Raw genomic sequence first — 19,289 nt, forward strand, 5'->3', positions numbered from 1 at the left:
TGTGCTTCTCAGCCAGGCCAACTCACATGGGTGCTCTCTTCTTATCCAGCTGAAGATGGGAGAGCTAGTCCTGTGTGAGGGGGCGAGAGGGGCAAAGGAGTACCATTTGATCTAAACAGGAACTGGCTCTACACCTGGGGAAGCCTTCACAAGGGCAGTTACATCACTGGAATAATTTAGAGAAAGGAATTGTCATTCCAAAAAGATGGGCTAGAAACAGCAAAAGCTTGGAGACATGGATGAACATGACTTGTTAAGGAAACAGGGCTTGTTTTAGAGTGCCTGGAGGACTGGTAATAGGAAGTGAATAAAGGAAATGAGAGCAAGTGGCATGTAAATCATTCCAGGCTTGGGATGCTACCTAATTGATTTATGTAGACCACCATGGAGGTGCTAGAGAGTCACTGAAGAGCTTAACTGGGAAGAAGGAGGAGATGGCCATCTGATTAGGTGCACTGTGGAGAAGGGGGTGGAAGAACACCAAGACTAGAAATGGGAAGACCACTGAGGAGGCTGTTGTATTAGCCCAGGGAAGAGGTCTCAAGTGTAATTGTCCACAGGGCTCCAGTTTGAGACCCAAAATCTGGCAGCAGATGGATGAAGAAACAACACTATATGATTCTTCTGTTTTCCAGAGTCTAGGTTGGAGTCTAAATCTAGGCTAGGGGAACCTGTGCTGCACATGTCCATCCATCCATCTCCCGGCCATCCACCCATCTGTCCACTTCATGTTTCTACAGGTGGACATGTATGCGGGTGCCATCTTTATTCAGCAGTCTTTGAAATTGGATCTGTACCTGGCCATAACTGGCCTATTGGTCATCACAGCTGTATACACTGTTGCAGGTATGACTGAATAAGGGGTGATGCTGAGAGGGGTGGCGTTTAAGGACTGTGGGCCACCCCACCTCTTCCTGACCCATCTTCTGTTGTTCCACTCTGTTGACCTCATTAAACTTCACTTCATTATCCCAAATAATATGATTTCTTTTGGTTGCTGTCCTAATAAAGAGGGTTGCCTGATAAGGTAGAGGATTTAAAAATGCACTACAACTGCATCAAGCTGTTTTTCATTTATTTGAGACCTATTTATTGAGAACCTACTAAGTACTGAGTATGCGTATTCACATGCACTAAACAAAACCAGGTCATAAACTACTAGAGTCTGAGTCTGGGCAGCTTCATCTGTCCCCCTCAGACTTGCATCCTAGAACAATGACTAGCATAGAGTAGAGCCTTGACCAGTATCTGTTGGTTTTTTTAAAAATATATTTTATTTATTATGCTATTACGATTGTCCCATTTTTCCCCTTCACTCCTCTCCACTCTGCACACTCCCTCCCACTCACATTCCCCCTCTTAATTCATGTCCATGTGTCATACTTGGCTTTTACATTTCCTGTACTATTCTTACCCTCCCCCTGTCTATTTTCTACCTACCATCTATGCTACTTATTCTTTGTACCTCTCCCCTCTTCTCCTCCTCCCACTCCCCTGTTGCTAACACTCCATGTGATCTTCATTTCTGTGATTCTTTTCCTGTTCTACTTGTTTGTTTAGTTTGTTTTTGTTTAGGTGTGGTTGTTAATAATTGTGAGTTTGCTGTCCTTTCACTGTTAATATTTTTCATCTTCTTTTTTCTAGATAAGTTCCTTTAACATTTCATATAAGAGTTTGGTGATGATGAACTCTTTGAACGTGACCTTATCTGAGAAGCACTTTTTCTGCCCTTCCATTCTAAATGAAAGCTTTGCTGGATACAGCAGTCTTGGATGTAGGTGTTTGGATTTCATGACTTGGAATACTTCTTTCCAGCCCCTTCTTGCCTGTAAGGTCTCTTTTGAGAAATCAGCTGACAGTCTGATGGGAACTCCTTTGTAGGTGACTGTCCCCTTATCTCTTGCTGCTTCTAGGATTCTCTCCTTCATTTCAATCTCGGGTAATGTAATTATGATGAGTCTCTTGGTGTGTTCCTTCTTGGGTCCAACTTCTTTGGGACTCTCTGAGCTTCCTGGACTTTCTGGAAGTCTATTTTTTGCCAGAAAGGAAGTCTTTCCATTGCCAGATTGGGGAAGTTCTCCTTTATTATTTGTTCAGATAACTTGTCCACTTGCTGCTCTTCCTCTTCCCCTTCTGGTACCCTTATAATTCAGATGTTGGAACATTTAAAGATATCCTGGAGGTTCCTAAGCCTCTCCTCCTTTTTTAGAATTTTTGTTTCTTCATTCTTTTCTGATTGGATGTTCCTTTCTTCCTTCTGATCCACTCTATTGATTTGAGTCCCAGTTTCCTTTCCATCACTATTGGTTTCCTGTGCATTTCCCTTCATTTCAATTAGTTCAGCCTTCACTTGTTCCTCTAATTTGTGATAAGATCAACCAGTTCTGTGAGCATCCTGATCACCAGTGCTTTGAACTGTGAATCTGATAGGTTGGCTATCTCTTGGTCACTTAGAAGTATTGGCTCTGGGGCTCTGAGCTGTTCTTCTTGAGCCATAATGTTTTGGTCTGTTTGTGCCTGTTAGGTATGAGAGGCTGAGCCTTAGGTGTTCACCAGGGTGGGGCAACCCAGGTCGCTGGGTTGTGATGCTGTATGTGGAGGTGGGGTCAGAGAGGGGCAATGGCATTTGCTCTGCTCTCTCCCAGACCTCAGTCCCCTCTGCTGTTTCCTGCAAGCAAACTGGGCCCTTCTGGTGCTGGTTCCCAGGTGTGTGGGCTTGTGCACCCTCCAGGACCCTGTGGGTCTCTCCAACAAACTCTCTGTGAGCCTGGGAGCCTCTCTCGGCACCTTGAGCCCCCAAAGTTTTTCCAGTTGGTACTTTTAGGCTTTAATTCCTGTCATCGGGGCCCTAGTTTATGAGGTCTGGCTCACTGCTCGCCCCTTTGCCTGATTTATCTGAGTGTGAATGTGTGACCACAGTCAGCCAGCCGCCTTGCGCCCTCACTGGGTCTTCCCATTGCCACCTCTCGCCTGGGGTCTGCCAACAGCTGCCTGCGCACCTGGGTCAGTCAGGCCTCTTTTTCCTGTGCGACTCCTGCTCCACCAGCTGCTGACTCCGCCCCTCTTACCGGTCTGGCTGAATGGTTCCTTGTTGTCGGACTTCCATACAGTTCAATTTTCTGTCTGTTTGGTTCTGTTTTTGTTACTAAATCTTTGTTGTCTTTAAACTTGGTTGTGCAAGAAAGCACAGTGCTTCTACCTATGCCTCCATCTTGGCTGGCCTGGCTGATTTTTAGCACTAAGAGAAACTCTGTGCCTGGAGCCCAGAGAAAGGGAAGGGCTAGCCACAGCTGCCAATTAATCTTCATGTTTCCTTGTTTGGGGGTCTGTTCCCCCACTAGACTGTAAGCTCTGTGAAGACAAGGAACAGGCTATTGTCCTGTTTGCCTCTGTATTCCACCATGTTGAACTCCATGGGAGCACTCACTAGATGTTAGTCAATATCCAATAAAATAATAAACATAGTATCTGGCACATGATAATGCTCCATAAATGTTAGTGTAAAAATGATGGAGGATTTCAGTGCTACCAAATCTTCAGGATCTCACCACACTTGTGCAGATTAATTACATAGGAGGACAGCAGAGAACTGGGGCTGGAAGGTAGGCCAGACCTTTCCCCACTTGGGACAAACTCCTGTGCCTGTTATCAAGGAAGGAGAGGCACAGAACACCACACCCATAGGCATGGCTTTTGCGGCGCAGTGACCTTGCCCAGCAGCAAACATATTTCTATCAGATGTGTGCCCTCCCTTTGGGGAAGAAGTGGGGAAGGCAATATAAGAAAAAGACTAGAAAAATTGCTCTGTCCAGAATTATTACAAAGATTTTCCCAGGTGGCAAAACCAACAACAATCCCCTGAGGCCAACCACCACGACCCTGTTCAGGAAGCCTATTAGGGCTCTGAGACACTCACATTCTTTTTCCAATGTTAAAAATAAAGGTATTCAGAGCCTGGGGACTGTGGTCTAAGCATCACTTCCTATATCACTCAGAAATTACTGTGTAACAACCACTGACAAATTTAGGGACTTAAAACAACAATGGTTCTTTGTTACAATTTGCTTCACAGACTGTCTGCTGCTGGTGGTTCTGCTGGTCTCACCTGGTTCAGGTGAATTGTAGACAAATTGGCACCTGGCACAGATGTTGGAATAAGGTGGTCTCACTAACATTGCTAGTGGTTTGCTTGGGCTTTCAGCCGGACTTTCCCTCAATGCAGACCACCACCCTCCACTAGGCCGACTATGTTTCTTAAAGAAGCATGGTGGACCTCAGGGCAAGAGCAGAGCAAAAACAGGAGCTGAAGTCTCCCTTGAGGCCTAGGCTGGAAGCTGCATGATATCACATCCACCATGTTCTGTTGGTCAGAGCAAGTCATTTGGCCAAGCCCATATTTGAGAGGTAGAGAAATCAATTTCACCTCAACATGGAAGGAGTAGAAAAGTCACACTGCAAAACAGGCATGCAGAGGAGACATTGTGGCCATCTTTGCAGACAATTAACACTGAGCAATCTCCACAGTCAGGTCTTTACCTTTCAGGTTCCCTCTGTGACCCAGAGTAAGTCCTCTCTTTCAGAGCACCTGACCCTCACATCAGTACTTATCCCTTACTCCCCAGGTGGCCTGGCTGCTGTGATCTACACTGATGCCCTGCAGACTGTGATCATGCTTGTAGGAGCGCTCACCCTGATGGGCTACAGTAAGTGGGTGTCTGGTCACTTGGGTGGATGGCAGCACCTCCTTCAAGCAGGTACACCTGTTCTCACCACTGGAATCAGCAAACTCTGCTGTCAAAAGCTTACTCCTGAGGCCTTCCTGCTTGAGGCATGGTTACTTTAGCAGAAGGAGAGCTGTGCTTATCACAAAAACTTGCTGTGTTTTAAAAGTCAAAATTAATAGCTCTTTCTGTATTAAGATGAATAAATGATTAAATACATAAATAAAAAGCATATATATGTATATATTTTTCATCATTTTACTCTTAGCCTATCTGTATTATATTTAAAGCAGGTTTCTTGTAGACATCATGGAGTTATTTTTTTAATCCAACCTGGTGATCTCTTTTTAATTTATGTCTTTAGGTTAATTCCATTGATATTGTTATTGATAAGATTAGTACTATCTTGCTAGTTGCTTATTTGTTCCATTTTTCTACATTTATGGCTTATTTTGGTGCTTGCCCTCAGGTTTACAATAATCATCTCAGTCTACCTTCAGATTTTATTGCACTGCTTCATTACAGCTTCAGAGCCTCACGACCGTGCACTCTCAGATCCTCCTGTCGTGTTTTGTGCTGTTGTTGCCACACATTTACTCACGTTATAAAGCCCACTCACTGCTACAAGTTTTGCTTTAGACAGTCCACTATCTTCTAGAGTGATTTAAAAAAAAAGTCTTACATAATGTAAATTAATATAAGCCTTCATTCTAACTATTTCCGAATATCTTTATTTCTCTTAATGTGTGGCTTGTGGTAATGGACTTCATTTTTGTTTGCCTGAAAACATCTCCATTTTTCCTTCATTTTTGAGAAATATTCTCACTGGGTATAACATTGTAAGTTATTCTTATTTCTAAGCATTTTAAAGATGCCACTCTACTGTTTTGTGGCTTGCATAGCTTTGGAATGATCTACTGTAATTCTTACCTTTATTCCTCTCAGTGTAGCNTGCTTTAGACAGTCCACTATCTTCTAGAGTGATTTTAAAAAAAAGTCTTACATAATGTAAATTAATATAAGCCTTCATTCTAACTATTTCCGAATATCTTTATTTCTCGTAATGTGTGGCTTGTGGTAATGGACTTCATTTTTGTTTGCCTGAAAACATCTCCATTTTTCCTTCATTTTTGAGAAATATTCTCACTGGGTATAACATTGTAAGTTATTCTTATTTCTAAGCATTTTAAAGATGCCACTCTACTGTTTTGTGGCTTGCATAGCTTTGGAATGATCTACTGTAATTCTTACCTTTATTCCTCTCAGTGTAGCATGGGCTTCTCCCTGCCCCCTTTGACTGCCTTCAAGACTTTTAATTAATTTTTTATATTCAGTAGTTTTCATGTTATAGGTCTAGATGGGAATATATGATTTTTCATATTTATCTTGCTTGGGAATCTCTAAGATTTTTGGAATTGTGGTTTAATTCTGTTAATTTTTGATAATTTGGAGCCATCAAATAATAAAAACTCAACAAAAGTCAAGGATTATGGTTTGGGTTAAGAAAATTCAACTTTATATAATTTTTAAGTGGCACACATAAAACAAAGTAAAGCATAAGGCAAAAAGACATTAAACAGAGGGGAAAGTCACTTTTTAAAAAAAATTGCAAATTTACAATGGAGATATAACCTTTGTGTATTAAATGACATTGTGGCAAGGTACACAAAGCAAAAAGAAATAGGAGAAACTTACAGAAACCAAACAGTATGAAAATACTTTAACACATAACAGTACAAGAAGCCAAAAAAATAAAGTTTGAGGAGTTATAAATGGTATAAATGAATAATTATTCTCAGAACAGTAAATTTACATTTTTCCAGCATCATAGAACCATCTATGAATATTAACTATTGAAAATAACCGATTTTTGCAAAAATACTTATGTAAACACTGTTCAGATTACATTATTTTGTCCATGTAAAAGAAAAATAAATACATAAACTTATTAGAAAAAAGTATAAATTTAAAGAATCTAATTACTTAGAAATTTTAAAGCCACCTTCTAAATAGTGCTTGCTTCAAAGAGGAAATAAAATTGCAATTGCATACTATTTAGAAATAATGAGAACACAGTCAGTGATGAAGTCAAAAGCTGTAACCCTAGAAAAACAATTATATCCATGAATATGAAAGCCCAATTTAGTGAATTAGAAAGGAGAAAACTACAGGGTGAATTACTGCAATGTCTGTTTCTTTGAAAAAGACCATAAAATACAGTGGCAAATCAAGTCAAGGGAAAGAAAGAAAAACAGGGCAGTATAATTAGGAATGAGAAAACAAACTAAATGCACAGAGAAAAAGATTTTAGGAGATAAGAATATAATATACAAAGTTTCATGCTAATCAATACGAAAACTCATTTGAAATCCATGTTTTTCTAGAACAGTCTAAATTATTATTATTATTTTTTGAGTTTAGCCTTGGCTGGGGTACCTCAGTATATTGAGCGCAGGCCTGCAAACCAAAGGATCGCGGTTCGATTCCCAGTCAGGGCACATGCCTGGGTTGGGGGCCAGTGCCCAGTATGGGACACAAGAGAGGCAACCATACACTGATATTTCTCTCCCTCTCTCCTTTCTTCCCCTCTAAAAATAAATAAATAAAAATTTTTAAAAAGCTTAATCCTCACCCGAGGATCTATGTATTGATTTTAGAGAGAGAGGAAGGTGGCAAGAGAAAGAGAGAGAAGCATCAATCAGTTGCCTCCCAAACGCATCCTGACTGAGGATGGAATCCACAAGCTTTTGGTGCACCGGACAACAGTCCAGCCAACTGAGCCACCTAGCCAGGGACAAATTACTAAATTTGACTTAAGAGAAAATAGGAAATCTTAATAGTCCAATAATGAAAGAAGAAATTATAACTCAAAAAGGCAACCAAGAAACATGAAACGCAATCCCATTAGAATCAGAGAAATCTATCTAATGCTTAATGCAATGAAAATTAGATCCATAAGATTTTAAAAAAGAGACGAAGTTATTATCATTTGCAGATGACATGACTCACAACCTAGGGGAAAAAAAGAGGACCTGAAAAACTGACCTAAAATGAGTTTAGTAAGGTGGTTGAAATCAAATTAATAGTCAAAATCACTCACTTTTCTTTATTGCTAACAGGACTTTGAATTCCACTGGTGCCCACTCAGAGTTTGGGGTGTGGCCAGGCAACATCAGCAACCACCGGGAGCCTTTGAAAGGTGGCGTTTCTGGCCCCACCCAGACCTGCCAGATTCAAGTCTGCATTTTATTGATTCCTCTTCACATTACAGTTTGTAAAGCTGTGTCTTCTCCATCCTCACCCACCGTGGGGTGGTTTATTCTCACTTTTCTACCTGTTATATATGCTAGGTGAAGTGCCCGTGCCTTACACACTCAGATGGGTGGGTCCAATTATTGGCAAAAATTATTTTGTGCTGATTATTGTCAATTATTGATGTCCCACCATCACTACCACAAAATAATCTTTCAGAGAAACAAAGTATGACAAAAACTTACTAGCACAGTAATTATTTTCCTAGTAGCTATTTCTACCCAAGTGGTAAATACAACCTCATGTCTTCTATACCAAAAAAAAAAAAAGAAAGAGAAAAAGAAAAAATGGCTTTCTAGAATGTAATCTAGTGAGAGCAACATTATTTTGGGTTAATCCTTTTGATTAATGAAAAAAAGCAGATTCTAAATGACAGTACTTTATTATTTTTTAAAGTGGCTCACCTTTAGGCCAGATACTGTGTGTTTCATGTGCAATGTCTCACTGAGCCTTGGCTCCAACCCTGTGAGGATGGTGTGACATTATCCTCACTAGCAGATGAGGAAACTCAGCCTCAGAGATGGGAAGCCACTTGTTCCAAGTCACAAAATATGTGTGCCACTCTTGTGATACCATGAGTTGAGAGATGCTGAGAAGTTCAGAGATGAAAGAATGCTTCCTTAAGGCAAGGGCTTTTTTTAACAAACGGTCTGTGGGCAGAGTTCAGGGCATTTGTAAACCCCGAATGGAGAAAAAAACACCTCTATTTTCATAAATCTGTCACTGAAATTTAGCATTTTCCAATTATAAATGTAGACAATAAACCATGGAAATATTGGCCGTATATGTGACTTTGATACCAAAGGATACTGCAGATGTTTTTAACCAGATATTCTTACGGTTGTTGCTGATGCATTAAAATCCTGTTCATGTTCAGGGCTAATTTGAAATGAAATTTGTTATTAGATCTCTTGCTAGATTTTACTACCTAATGGGCAAAGAAATAAATTACTAGGTCACAGTAGTTTTTATATTTTCATGATTGTCTTTAATATATTTGGCTTTCTTTAAAATCCTACACTTTTTGTGTTATATATTTAGCAATTTTATTCTGAGAAACATTCCATACTCACTACCAAAAGCATTTTAAAAAGTGGCTAACAATATTTAAGGCACTAACTCTCCTTAGTAACTGTACTCTGAATAGGGTTTCATGGTCTCCAACAATCCCATCACTGCTGGAGAGCCATCTGAGCTTCTGGCACATTCGAGCTTCCTCTGATGTCTAGGTTTTACTGCCGTTGGAGGGCTGGAAGGCCTGACAGAGAAGTATTTCTTGGCCCTGGCCACTAATCGTACTGAAAACAGCAGCTGTGGGCTTCCCCGAGAAGATGCCTTCCACATCTTCCGAGACCCACTGACATCTGACCTCCCATGGCCGGGGATCCTACTTGGAATGTCCATCCCATCTCTCTGGTACTGGTGCACTGATCAGGTATGGGAAGGGCAGCTGGCTGCACTAGCTCCCTCTAGGACACTCTTGGGAAAGTCTGGAGATGTTCTGTCTCCTGCTGTTCTCTCATTTGTCTTTCTCCCCTCCACCTCCATCCTCCATAATGCCTTCCTCTCTACTGCTCTACATGCTATCTTACTTCTTGCTTGGCTCATACAGTTGCAAAGCTTAATCCAGCCTGCTGAATGTCTGGGAAGATACAGTAAGCAGAAGAGACAAGGCATTCCAAACAGAGGTTAAAACTACTTATTGGACAACCCTGGCTGGTGTGGCTCAGTGGATTGAGCTCCTGCTTTCAAGTCAAACCTTTTGATTTGATTCCCAGTCAGGGCACAGGCCTGGGTTGCAAGACAGGTAGGTCCTCAGTAGCGAGCTACATGAAATGCAAGCATGTATTGCTGTTTCTCTCCTCTCCTTTCCTCATCCTTTCTAAAAATAAATAAATAAATAAAATCTTTTATAAAAAAAAGAAACTACTTACTGGACAAATGCTCATTGGACATTGTCTATGTACCAGGCACACAGAAATCATAAGTAAACAAATTAGACAGGGCTCGAGGAAGATCCTGGAGCTCACCTTCCTCCAGCTGGGATAGATAGACATAAATAAATAAATTATGTGCAATGTTAAAGGTGAATGGAGATAGGCCTGGAAGTGACCTTTGGGCACAGGTTCCAGGAGGAGAGCAAGGGCTCCATGTAACCATGGAGGAAAGGGCATGTGCAGTGGAGGAAGCCACCAGAGCACAGGCCATAGGCACATGTGTAGCTGATGTGAAAAAAGGATACAAGAAAAGAAGAAAACACAACAGTGTGTGCAATAAGCCCTGTTTTGTTAAAAGAAAGAGAATAAACTCAATATATTGCATTTACTTGTATACACATAAAGAAACTGGTTGGATGTGTCTAAAACAGAAAATAGCAGATACTTGTGGGCAGAGGTGCCAGGTCAGGTGGGAACCGTATCACTGCCCACCTGTTTATTTTCTAGGTTTCAAATACAGTGACTGTATCACCAGTTGAAATGTGGTGGTTTTTTTTGTTTGTTTGTTTTCCATTACATTAACAGTCAGATCTGTGTAGCAGTTTAGAAACCAAATTGCATAGTTAGAGCTGATGAGAGTTTAACTAAAGAAGACAGTGCCGAGAATGAAGCCTAGGCCCCCCATAGGCTGGATTGCCTCCACTTTGACTCAGCAATTCCACTGCTGGGATTATATCTGAAGAACCCCAAAACACCAATCCAAAAGAACCTATGCACCCCAATGTTCATAGCAGCACAATTTACAATGGTGGAGAGTTCGATGCAACCTAGGTGCCCATCAGTAAATGAATGGATCAAAAAATTGTGGTACATATACACAATGGAATTCTATGCAGCAGAAAGAAAGAAGGAGCTCCTACCCTTTGCAACAGCATGGATGGAAATGGAAAACATTATGCTGAGTGAAATAAGCCAGGTGTTGAAAGACAAATACCATATGATCTCACCTCTAACAGGAAGCTAAACAACAAAACAAACAAGCAAGCAAAATATAACCAAAGACACTGAAATAGAGAACAGGGGGACAGTGACTAGAGGAGAGAGGGGAGGGAATTTCAGAGGAGAAAGGGGAAGGATTTACAGGAACTAGTATAAAGGACACATAGACAACAACTAAGGGGGGTGGAAATGGGAGGGAGGTGGGGAACACTGGGGGGGTGGGCTGGGATGGGAGTAAAAGACAGACAACTGTACTTGAACAATAATTTAATAGAAAAAAGAGTTAAGTACCAATGGTGTACCATGGCAGTGATGGTGCAATACACAGACACTGCCCCTTTAAGAAGCAGGCCCCCTTTTCCTCCTTAGAAATCTCAAGTGGGAGAGCCCTTGGAGACAGTACAGGTGTAGGTTAATAGCATGGGCTTTACGATGAACAGACCTAGAATCCAGTTCAGGTGGCATAATCCTGAGACACGATTTAACACCTCTGAGCCTCTGCTTCCTGTTCAGTGGGGTTACTAATGGTTACAGAAGAGAGGAGCATGAGGAATTCGGTTATAGTGCTTTTGTTGCAGAGACATTTAATAAACAAACCATTAAAAACATTTGCATTTTACTACAGTTTATGTTATTGCTCTTGACACAGTTCACCAGCTTACATTGATAAATCTGTATGGACATTTACTTGAGATTCCTCAAACACTCATGAGCTGGCATTCCAGTGTGTGCCCCGAAGTCCACCTCCAGTCCACCCTATTTTGTTCAAGGATCTGGAGACTTGGTCCCAGGGGACTCCCCCTCCTTCCAAATGCAGGGCAGAGCAAGAGGGTGCAGACACCCATGCCCCCACGAGCCCTGTGACTGTGGTTTTGACTGCACAAGTGTTGTTGAGCAGAATTCTATAGGCTCCAGACTGTTGTTCTCTGTGTGTGCTGCCCTGGGATGTGCACATCTTTGCCCGAGCTGTATAAGGCTCATTTTAGGATAGAAGAAAGGCAAGGCAGCATTCATTGTTCACCAATTGCGAGTTTATCCCAGATCCTCCTGGGCAGAGATGGAAGAGGTGAATAACAATTGCTAAGATTAATAGTGCTCAAACGTTTATTGATGCTGTGTCACTTGCTTGTCACTGATCTAACCATTTTGTATATATGAAAGCAATTCATTTTCCAAACATTGCTATGAGCCTGGAGGTTTTTTGTGCAGGGGGACACCCTCCTCTCAGGGTTTGTGGGTGTTTGAGAGGAGGCACAACTGTCTTGAAACTTACTCAGCTGTCTCTTGAATTCATATCTGGAGGCTGTACTTTTGCAACATTCAAACAAGTACAATTTGTGCTTGTAAGGTAGACTTAGTTGCAAGTGATAGGAAAAAGTCAAACTTAAATTAGCTCAAGAAAAGGGTGGGGATTTATTAGCTCATGGAATACAAACTATAGGAAGTTGAACGAGCCGTTAGAAACTGCTAGAATTTATTCTTGTTTTCCTCCTCTATTTTTCTCACCTACTGACTTCATTGTCTCCACCACACACCAACAGCAAAGAGGCTGACAATCCCTAAATCCTAAATCCAAAAATCTAGTGCCTGGGCTCTGATTGGCCCAGCTTGGGTCAGGTGCTAATGTCTGCATCAGGCAACTGTGCCCAGGAGGATACAGCAACCATGTGGAGAGTGGGTGGACGCTCTGGGAAGACTACCCCATGGGTGGCCACTATAAAACAAAAGGAAAGAATTCCAACTTTGTCCTGCTCACCACAGCATCACCATGATAACAATACATTTTACTCCTTGTCCACAGTTCACTGAATGAGCTGAGAAAGCTGCTGGCAACCACCAAGGCCTCCACAACTTCTTCAGATGCTTCTAGACCCAAAGCTTAAGAAAACAGTAGAGCCCTGGCTGGCGTAGCTCAGTGGATTGAGTGTGGGCCTGTGAACCACACGATCATGGTTCGATTCCCAGTCAGGGCACATGCCTGGGTTACAAGCCAGTTCCCAGCAGGGGATGCACAAGAGGCAACCATACACTGATGTTTCTCTCCTTCTCTCCTTCCCTTCTCCTCTAAAGATAAATAAATAAAATATTTTTAAAAAAAGAAAACAGAGAAAGTTCTGAGCTCGGGTAGATTTGATCTGAAGACTGGAGAAGGCCTTGTGGAGACCAGTCTTCTAGGCAGAAAACACTCTGTGAAAAGTCATTCCCTTTGAGGGGGTGAATTTTGGCAAGACCTAGCTTCACCCCACCCAAAAGAGAGTTTTTGAGGAGGCATCAGGATAAGATGTAGACATACTACGCTCAATAACCACAAGCCCAGACAGCCCAATCCTTTGGCAGCACTACCTCAGACCCTCTCTCTGTCTCTCTCTTAACTCCTCACTCCTGCCAGACTTGAGTGGCTGCATTTTTCTTCTGTCCTCCTTCTTGTTCTTGCTGTCTCTGTCTTGGTCCTTTTAAGACCCCCCCCTCCACTACCAGGTCAAAACTCACTCATGAAAACCAGCCACAATTACACCTGCCCAGGTATTGCCCCAAGACCAGATTCTTACTTGCATTATTGGTCCAAGGTTAGCTGTTTCCACTTTCCTGGACTGTGGCCATGTGGCTTTCTGATCTAGTTTCAAAAATCTAATTTTAACTCTCTTCTGTTTGGGTGACCTATTTGAACTTCTTTCTCTGGCTTCATCCAACAACAGCAGTGACAATAACAATAATCACTAGTGCTCTTTTTGTGTACAAACTGGTAGGCACCTCAGAACAGCACTGTTATGATCCCCATTCAGCAGATGAGAAGACTGAGGGCTGTGGAGTTTAAGAACTTATCCAAGCTTACAAAGACCTGATAGAGGAGGATCCACACTTAAGTCTTTCTGCACTTTTAACCACTCTATTCCTTTGCCCCAACTCACCAACTGGGTGTTCTCTTGATACTGGGGTTTATACAGAACCTTCTGTGAGAGAGAGCCAACCCCCAGCTGCCCATCTGTGTAGAAGCCACTGCCTGGCCACAAAGCCCATCACCATCACCTTTCCCTGACAGGCCTCCCCCAGCCTTCCCACCTCAGTGAGGGGAAATCTGCAACTGGGTGTTGCAGAAAGAGCAAGTGAAGGCAGATGCACGCTCGACACCATGCTGGGTGAGGAGCAGGCTCACTATGACCCTCCTCCCATGTTCTGTATCATGCTTTTATTCCTCTCAGTTAACTTGTTTTTTCCAACTGAGATGTTTGTTACTGATAAAGTGCCACTTGACCTTTAGTGTTTGAAAGTTACAAAAAACAGACAAATTCTTTATCTGGGTGACCAGATTGAGACAGGGCTCTTCTGAGTTCTGGCAGGCATAGGTGCCTGCCCTTGAAACCTGTTCACAGAGCTGTTTGGGTCACTGCTACTGCAGTTGGACCTTAGCAAAAGTTGCAGATTTCATATTGAACTTGACATTGATTCTGGTGTCCTCTGGCAACTGTGTGAGAAGGAGCCAGGCTCATGGCTTCTGAGAATGAAATTCCCTCAAACACAATGTTTTCTCCTGAATAGAGAAATGTATACCATGGAGCCTAAAGACTATTAGGGGTGTGGTATGAAGATGGGGGCAAATTTTACCCCTCAACACTCTTCCCATTAATGATTCTTTGCTGATTTAATGAGAATTCTTTGTCATCCTTGGGGGGAAAATAGTTTAAGCTTATGTTTGCTTTAACTTACATGACTATGGGTGGACAAAGGTTAATAATAAGTTAATATTTATTGGGCAGTTACTATTTATTGGACTCTATTCTAAATATTTTAAATGGTTTGACTTCATTTAATTGTCAAAACAGTCCTAATATCTCCATCTTCTCCCCGTTTTATAGATCAGGAAACTGAGGCAAGGAGAGGTAATGTTTTTTGCCCAAGACCACACAGCAAAGGAGTGGGGAAGTAGGACTGGTTTCCAGAGTTGGCACAGCTGGATTGAGGGGCTCTAACTATGTTATGAGAAACTGTTTCTCTTTCTCTCCCATTCCTCCTCTTCTTTCTGTGAGATGACTTCTGCCACAGAAGACTTTCTTGATTTGATGGCAGACATGCAACCACTGTCTAAGCTACTCTCTTGGTTAGCCATTCCATTGGAGGCTGCAGGGGGTAGGGTGCTTCTTTCCTTTGTCTCTTTTAGGAGAAATTTCCATGTAGGGCTGTAATTGGCCTGCACTGGGCACCTACTTTTTCTTAACCAATCACAGTGGCCAAAGAAGTGTAGTAATTCTATGGAGAACTCTAACTGAACAGGTCCAACCGCAGAATAAAGGAAAGGGATTGAGAATAGGAAAGAAATGCTTCCTCTAAGAAAAGCCAGGAAACCAAGTTCCAAGCTCACTGTGCCCCCCGAGAAGCCACGTACACTTAATGTACCTTGAGAGGACACCATCTCAGCTTCCAATTGCCCCACTGTTTTCCAGGTTATTGTTCAGCGGAGCCTGGCTGCCAAAAACCTGTCCCATGCCAAAGGAGGCTCTCTGATGGCTGCACACCTGAAGGTGCTGCCCCTTTTCATGATGGTGTTCCCTGGAATGATTAGCCGTGTGCTCTTTCCAGGTGAGAAAAGAGTTGGGAAAAGAGGTCATGTGTCTGTGAGTCTCAGACCCAGAAATGCTGGAAACACATTCCTGACTGCTCTAAGGGAATGTGGCCAAAGCCTCGTCTAGTGACTCGGCTGAGGGGTATCTACCCAGGCATCAACTGGCTCTATAGCATGTTCCCAACACAGGGGCAAAGGGAACATGCTATCCATGTCCCAGGCCAAGTGCAGTGGAAACCCACCTGGGCCTCACCTCAACTATATTTTTTTAAGCCACAAAGCAGGCTAAAATCTGTGGTCTCAGATGTCAGTTTCCTGAAGCCTCACACTTTAGTGTTTGAGCCTTGTGGTTTGGTAACTTAGGCCCAATGGAACCGTTTTGGGGCAAGTTTTCTTAACAAAAATAAGGGATATTAAAGCATTTGGGGTATTTGCCTTAGCTATTTTTTTTTGTAATGTGGTACAGAGATGGGGTTTCCCCTTTGGGGATTAAGCAGCACTGAGGGTGGGCATTGTTATGGGGGTTACCGGAATGTCAGGAAGTAGTGAACTATACAGAAAAAAAGCTCCCTCCCTCATGCCTTATGCTCCAATGTCGCACAGAGGTAAAGAAAAAATAGGGTGACACAGTCAGTTGGATGGTCCAGATGTTTTGTCAAAACAATTCAGGACCATAAGAATTAGGAGAGGACAGTTGGGGAAGGGAAGCAGGGAGCTGCCTGTGGTGCTAGACTTTGGGCTTGTGCTACCCCAGCCCAGACAGGTTGAAGAACCCAGAGAGTAGCTGGTTCCGTTTCCAGAGAAAAGGCACCACTCTTGAAAAACCCAGATGGGGGTAAGAACTGGTTTCTGGAGTTTGTGGTGACTTGAAGGAAACTTGGGCAAGGCTTGAGACAGGAACAAAGACCATGGCTTCAAACAGCCAGCACCCACTGCTCTAATGGCCAGTCCCTGTGTGAAGAGTTTGGCAACAGAATGTGGTGGTTGTAAATACAGACTCTGACCTGAACTCCCCCAGCCTGGACCCTGGCTCTGCTCTTTACTAATGGTGTGACCTCAGATAAGTCACTTAATCTGTCTTGGCCTTTGCTTCCTCATTTGCAAAATGGGGGAAATACTTGCTAAGGCTTAAAGCAGTTCCTGGCACATGGAAAGCACTACAAAAGATTCATTCTTATTATTTTATACTTGCATTACTTCCTTTATTCCTCAAAATGACCTTATGAGGTTATCATTATTATTGTTATTTTCATTTACAGATGAGGAAACTCAAGCTCAAAAAAATTCATTCACTCATTTATTTATTTATTTGTCCATGTATCCAACAACTGTTTTCAGAGCCAGTTTTAGAAGGCCTTATTTTAGAAGAACCTGGAGATTCATAAGAGGACAAGACATACAGTGTCCCTGCTGTTGTGGGTCTTTCATTCTAGTGGTAGAGACGGAAAAGAAAGTAAACAGATAAATGAGATGTTCCTTGATAGTGCTAAGTCAACACTGTGAGGGAAATTCCTAGGGAGATGGTACGAGGGTTGTAGGCAGGGACCCTTCTGAAAGAGGCCACAGGGATGGTTTGAAAATACCCTTGAGAATGAAACCAGCCAGATTAATGATGGATTAGATGTGGGATTAAGGGGAAAAAGAGGACTCTATCACTTCTTTATTAAGTAACTTGTGGGCAGTGACATGGCTATCTGGATGAGCCAGGGTTTACATCCAGATGTGTCTGCCTCCAAAAACTGACTCTAAATCATGCGACTGTCTCTCTCAGAAAAATCACATTTTAAGCTTTGGCCCAATACTCTCGACAGTCAGCCAATCAACAATGTTTTATTATTAAATGAAACATAAGGTCATGTTCTACACTTCTACGGACTTTGAAATGTAACAAATGAGTCCAGTACTCATGAAAAAGTAATGTAAAATTGATATCAAAACACTCCTGCATATGATAAAACCAGTAAGTGCAAAAAGAGTTAAAAGAGTAGAGTGAAGAGGGTATTTCTCAAAGTGTGGTCCTCAGCTGCAGCAGTGACAGCTTAGGATCTGTTAGAAATGCAAATTTTGCCCCGGCTGGTGTGGCTCAGTGGATTGACTGTGAAGCAAAGGGTCGCCAGTTCAATTCCCAGTCAGGGCATATGCCTGGGTTGTGGGCCAGGTCTTCCACTGGGGGCACACAAGAGGCAACCACACAGTGATGTTTCTCTAACTCTCTTTCTCCCTCCCTTCCCCTCTCTCCAAAAAATTAAAGAAATTAATTAATTAATTAATTTTAAAAAGAAGAAATGCAAATTTTCAGGCCTCAAAGCACTACTGAATCTGAATCCATGGGGTGAGCCCAGCAATCTGGTGGTTTTTTTTTTTAAAGATTGTATTTATTTACTTGTAGAGAGAGGGGAAGGGAGGGAGAAAGAGGGAGAAAAACAAAAGTGTGAGAGATAGAGTGATCAGTTGCCTCTCACATGTCCCCAACTGGGGACCTGGCCCACAACTCAGGCATGTGCCCTGACTGTAGATCAAACCAGTGACTTTTTGGTTCACAGACCAGTGCTCAGTCCACTGAGCTTCACCTGACAGGACCCAGGAATCTGTTTTAACAAGCCCATTAGAAGATTAAGAAGCCTTGGTCTGAAGTGCCAGACTTGGGGAAAAGCCACCGTACCTTCCCATTTCCACTTCTCTACATCTTGGCTCCACCAGCTCCCCACTAACTGTTCAACTGGTTCTGAAACTGCCTAAAAGGATGCTCCAATCCTCAGCTCTCACGAGCCTGGACAACACCCTCTTCCACTTAGCCCACCTGAGAAATGGCACACACTTTTAAAGAAACTAGCGGAAATTACAAGAGAAGCAAAATAACTCTCAAGACAATAAAACACAAAAATCTAGAGATGTACCTATTTACAAAGCCACCTGAGCTTTGGAATAAACTAAGGATTTGAGATCTGTCCATGATACTTACTAGCCATATGATCTGGGGGAGCTATCTAACCTTTCTGTGCCTCAGTTTACTTGTATTTAAAAGATGTGTAACAATATCTTCCTCAACGAGTGGTGAAGATTATATGAGAAGGTGTGTGTACAGTGTTTATCTGTAGCCTTGAGTCATAGTGAATGTCGACATCTTGAAGGAGGAGGTTTGCGCTATGTTTGCATTTGATTCTATTAGAGGCTTCCTACATTTCAAGCATCAGGGGCCCTGACAAGGGAATCCACTCCATACATGAAATAGTTGATTAATTAACACAGGAGAGGTGAGCAGATATTGGCTTCATTTATAACTTAGCTGAGCCAACTAATGTCCTTGTGATGAACATATTCCTTAGATTGAACACAGTTTTCTGCCTCAAACATGGTTGAAGGGTACATTTCTCGAAGGTTAAACAAAAACTTTGCAGTTAATTAGATGCCACAAGGAGATACTTGCTTCTTCTCAGTGTACCCTGAAAAGAGGAGCTTTTGGACAAGAGGCAGAGCCCACAGATTTTAACATAAATACGACCTTTGCCTCACCTTGGAGGCTTCTTATCTTGTTCTGGCCATGAAAATGTAACTGTTTTCTATTTTTTTCCTAAACTTTCTCAGTCAAGAACCTTGACCTCTTAAAAGCATTTTTCTCCCCCGGCCAGGTGGCTCAGTTCATCGGAACATTGTCTTGTGCACCAAAATGTTGTGGGTTTGATTCCTGGTCAGGGCACATGCCTAGGTTGCAGGTTGATTCCCCAGTTGGGGTGCATACAGAAGGGAATGTATTGATGCTTT

The 19,289-nt window shown here is 42.3% G+C and overlaps 1 protein-coding gene across 1 annotated transcript in view; it reads left to right on the top strand.

The window, feature by feature from the left end:
• SLC5A11 (solute carrier family 5 member 11) overlaps window positions 1–19,289 on the top strand; it is a 38,015-nt gene that overhangs the window by 12,031 nt on the left and 6,695 nt on the right. The window contains exons 5-8 of the mRNA XM_037051059.1: window positions 741–846; window positions 4,623–4,703; window positions 9,263–9,468; window positions 15,409–15,544. Coding sequence (XP_036906954.1) covers window positions 741–846; window positions 4,623–4,703; window positions 9,263–9,468; window positions 15,409–15,544 — 529 coding nt within the window. The remainder of the gene's footprint in view (window positions 1–740; window positions 847–4,622; window positions 4,704–9,262; window positions 9,469–15,408; window positions 15,545–19,289) is intronic.

Source organism: Sturnira hondurensis, unplaced genomic scaffold (assembly GCF_014824575.4).
Source record: "Sturnira hondurensis isolate 20B ecotype Veracruz unplaced genomic scaffold, ASM1482457v3 Scaffold0007036, whole genome shotgun sequence".
Taxonomy (NCBI): domain Eukaryota; kingdom Metazoa; phylum Chordata; class Mammalia; order Chiroptera; family Phyllostomidae; genus Sturnira; species Sturnira hondurensis.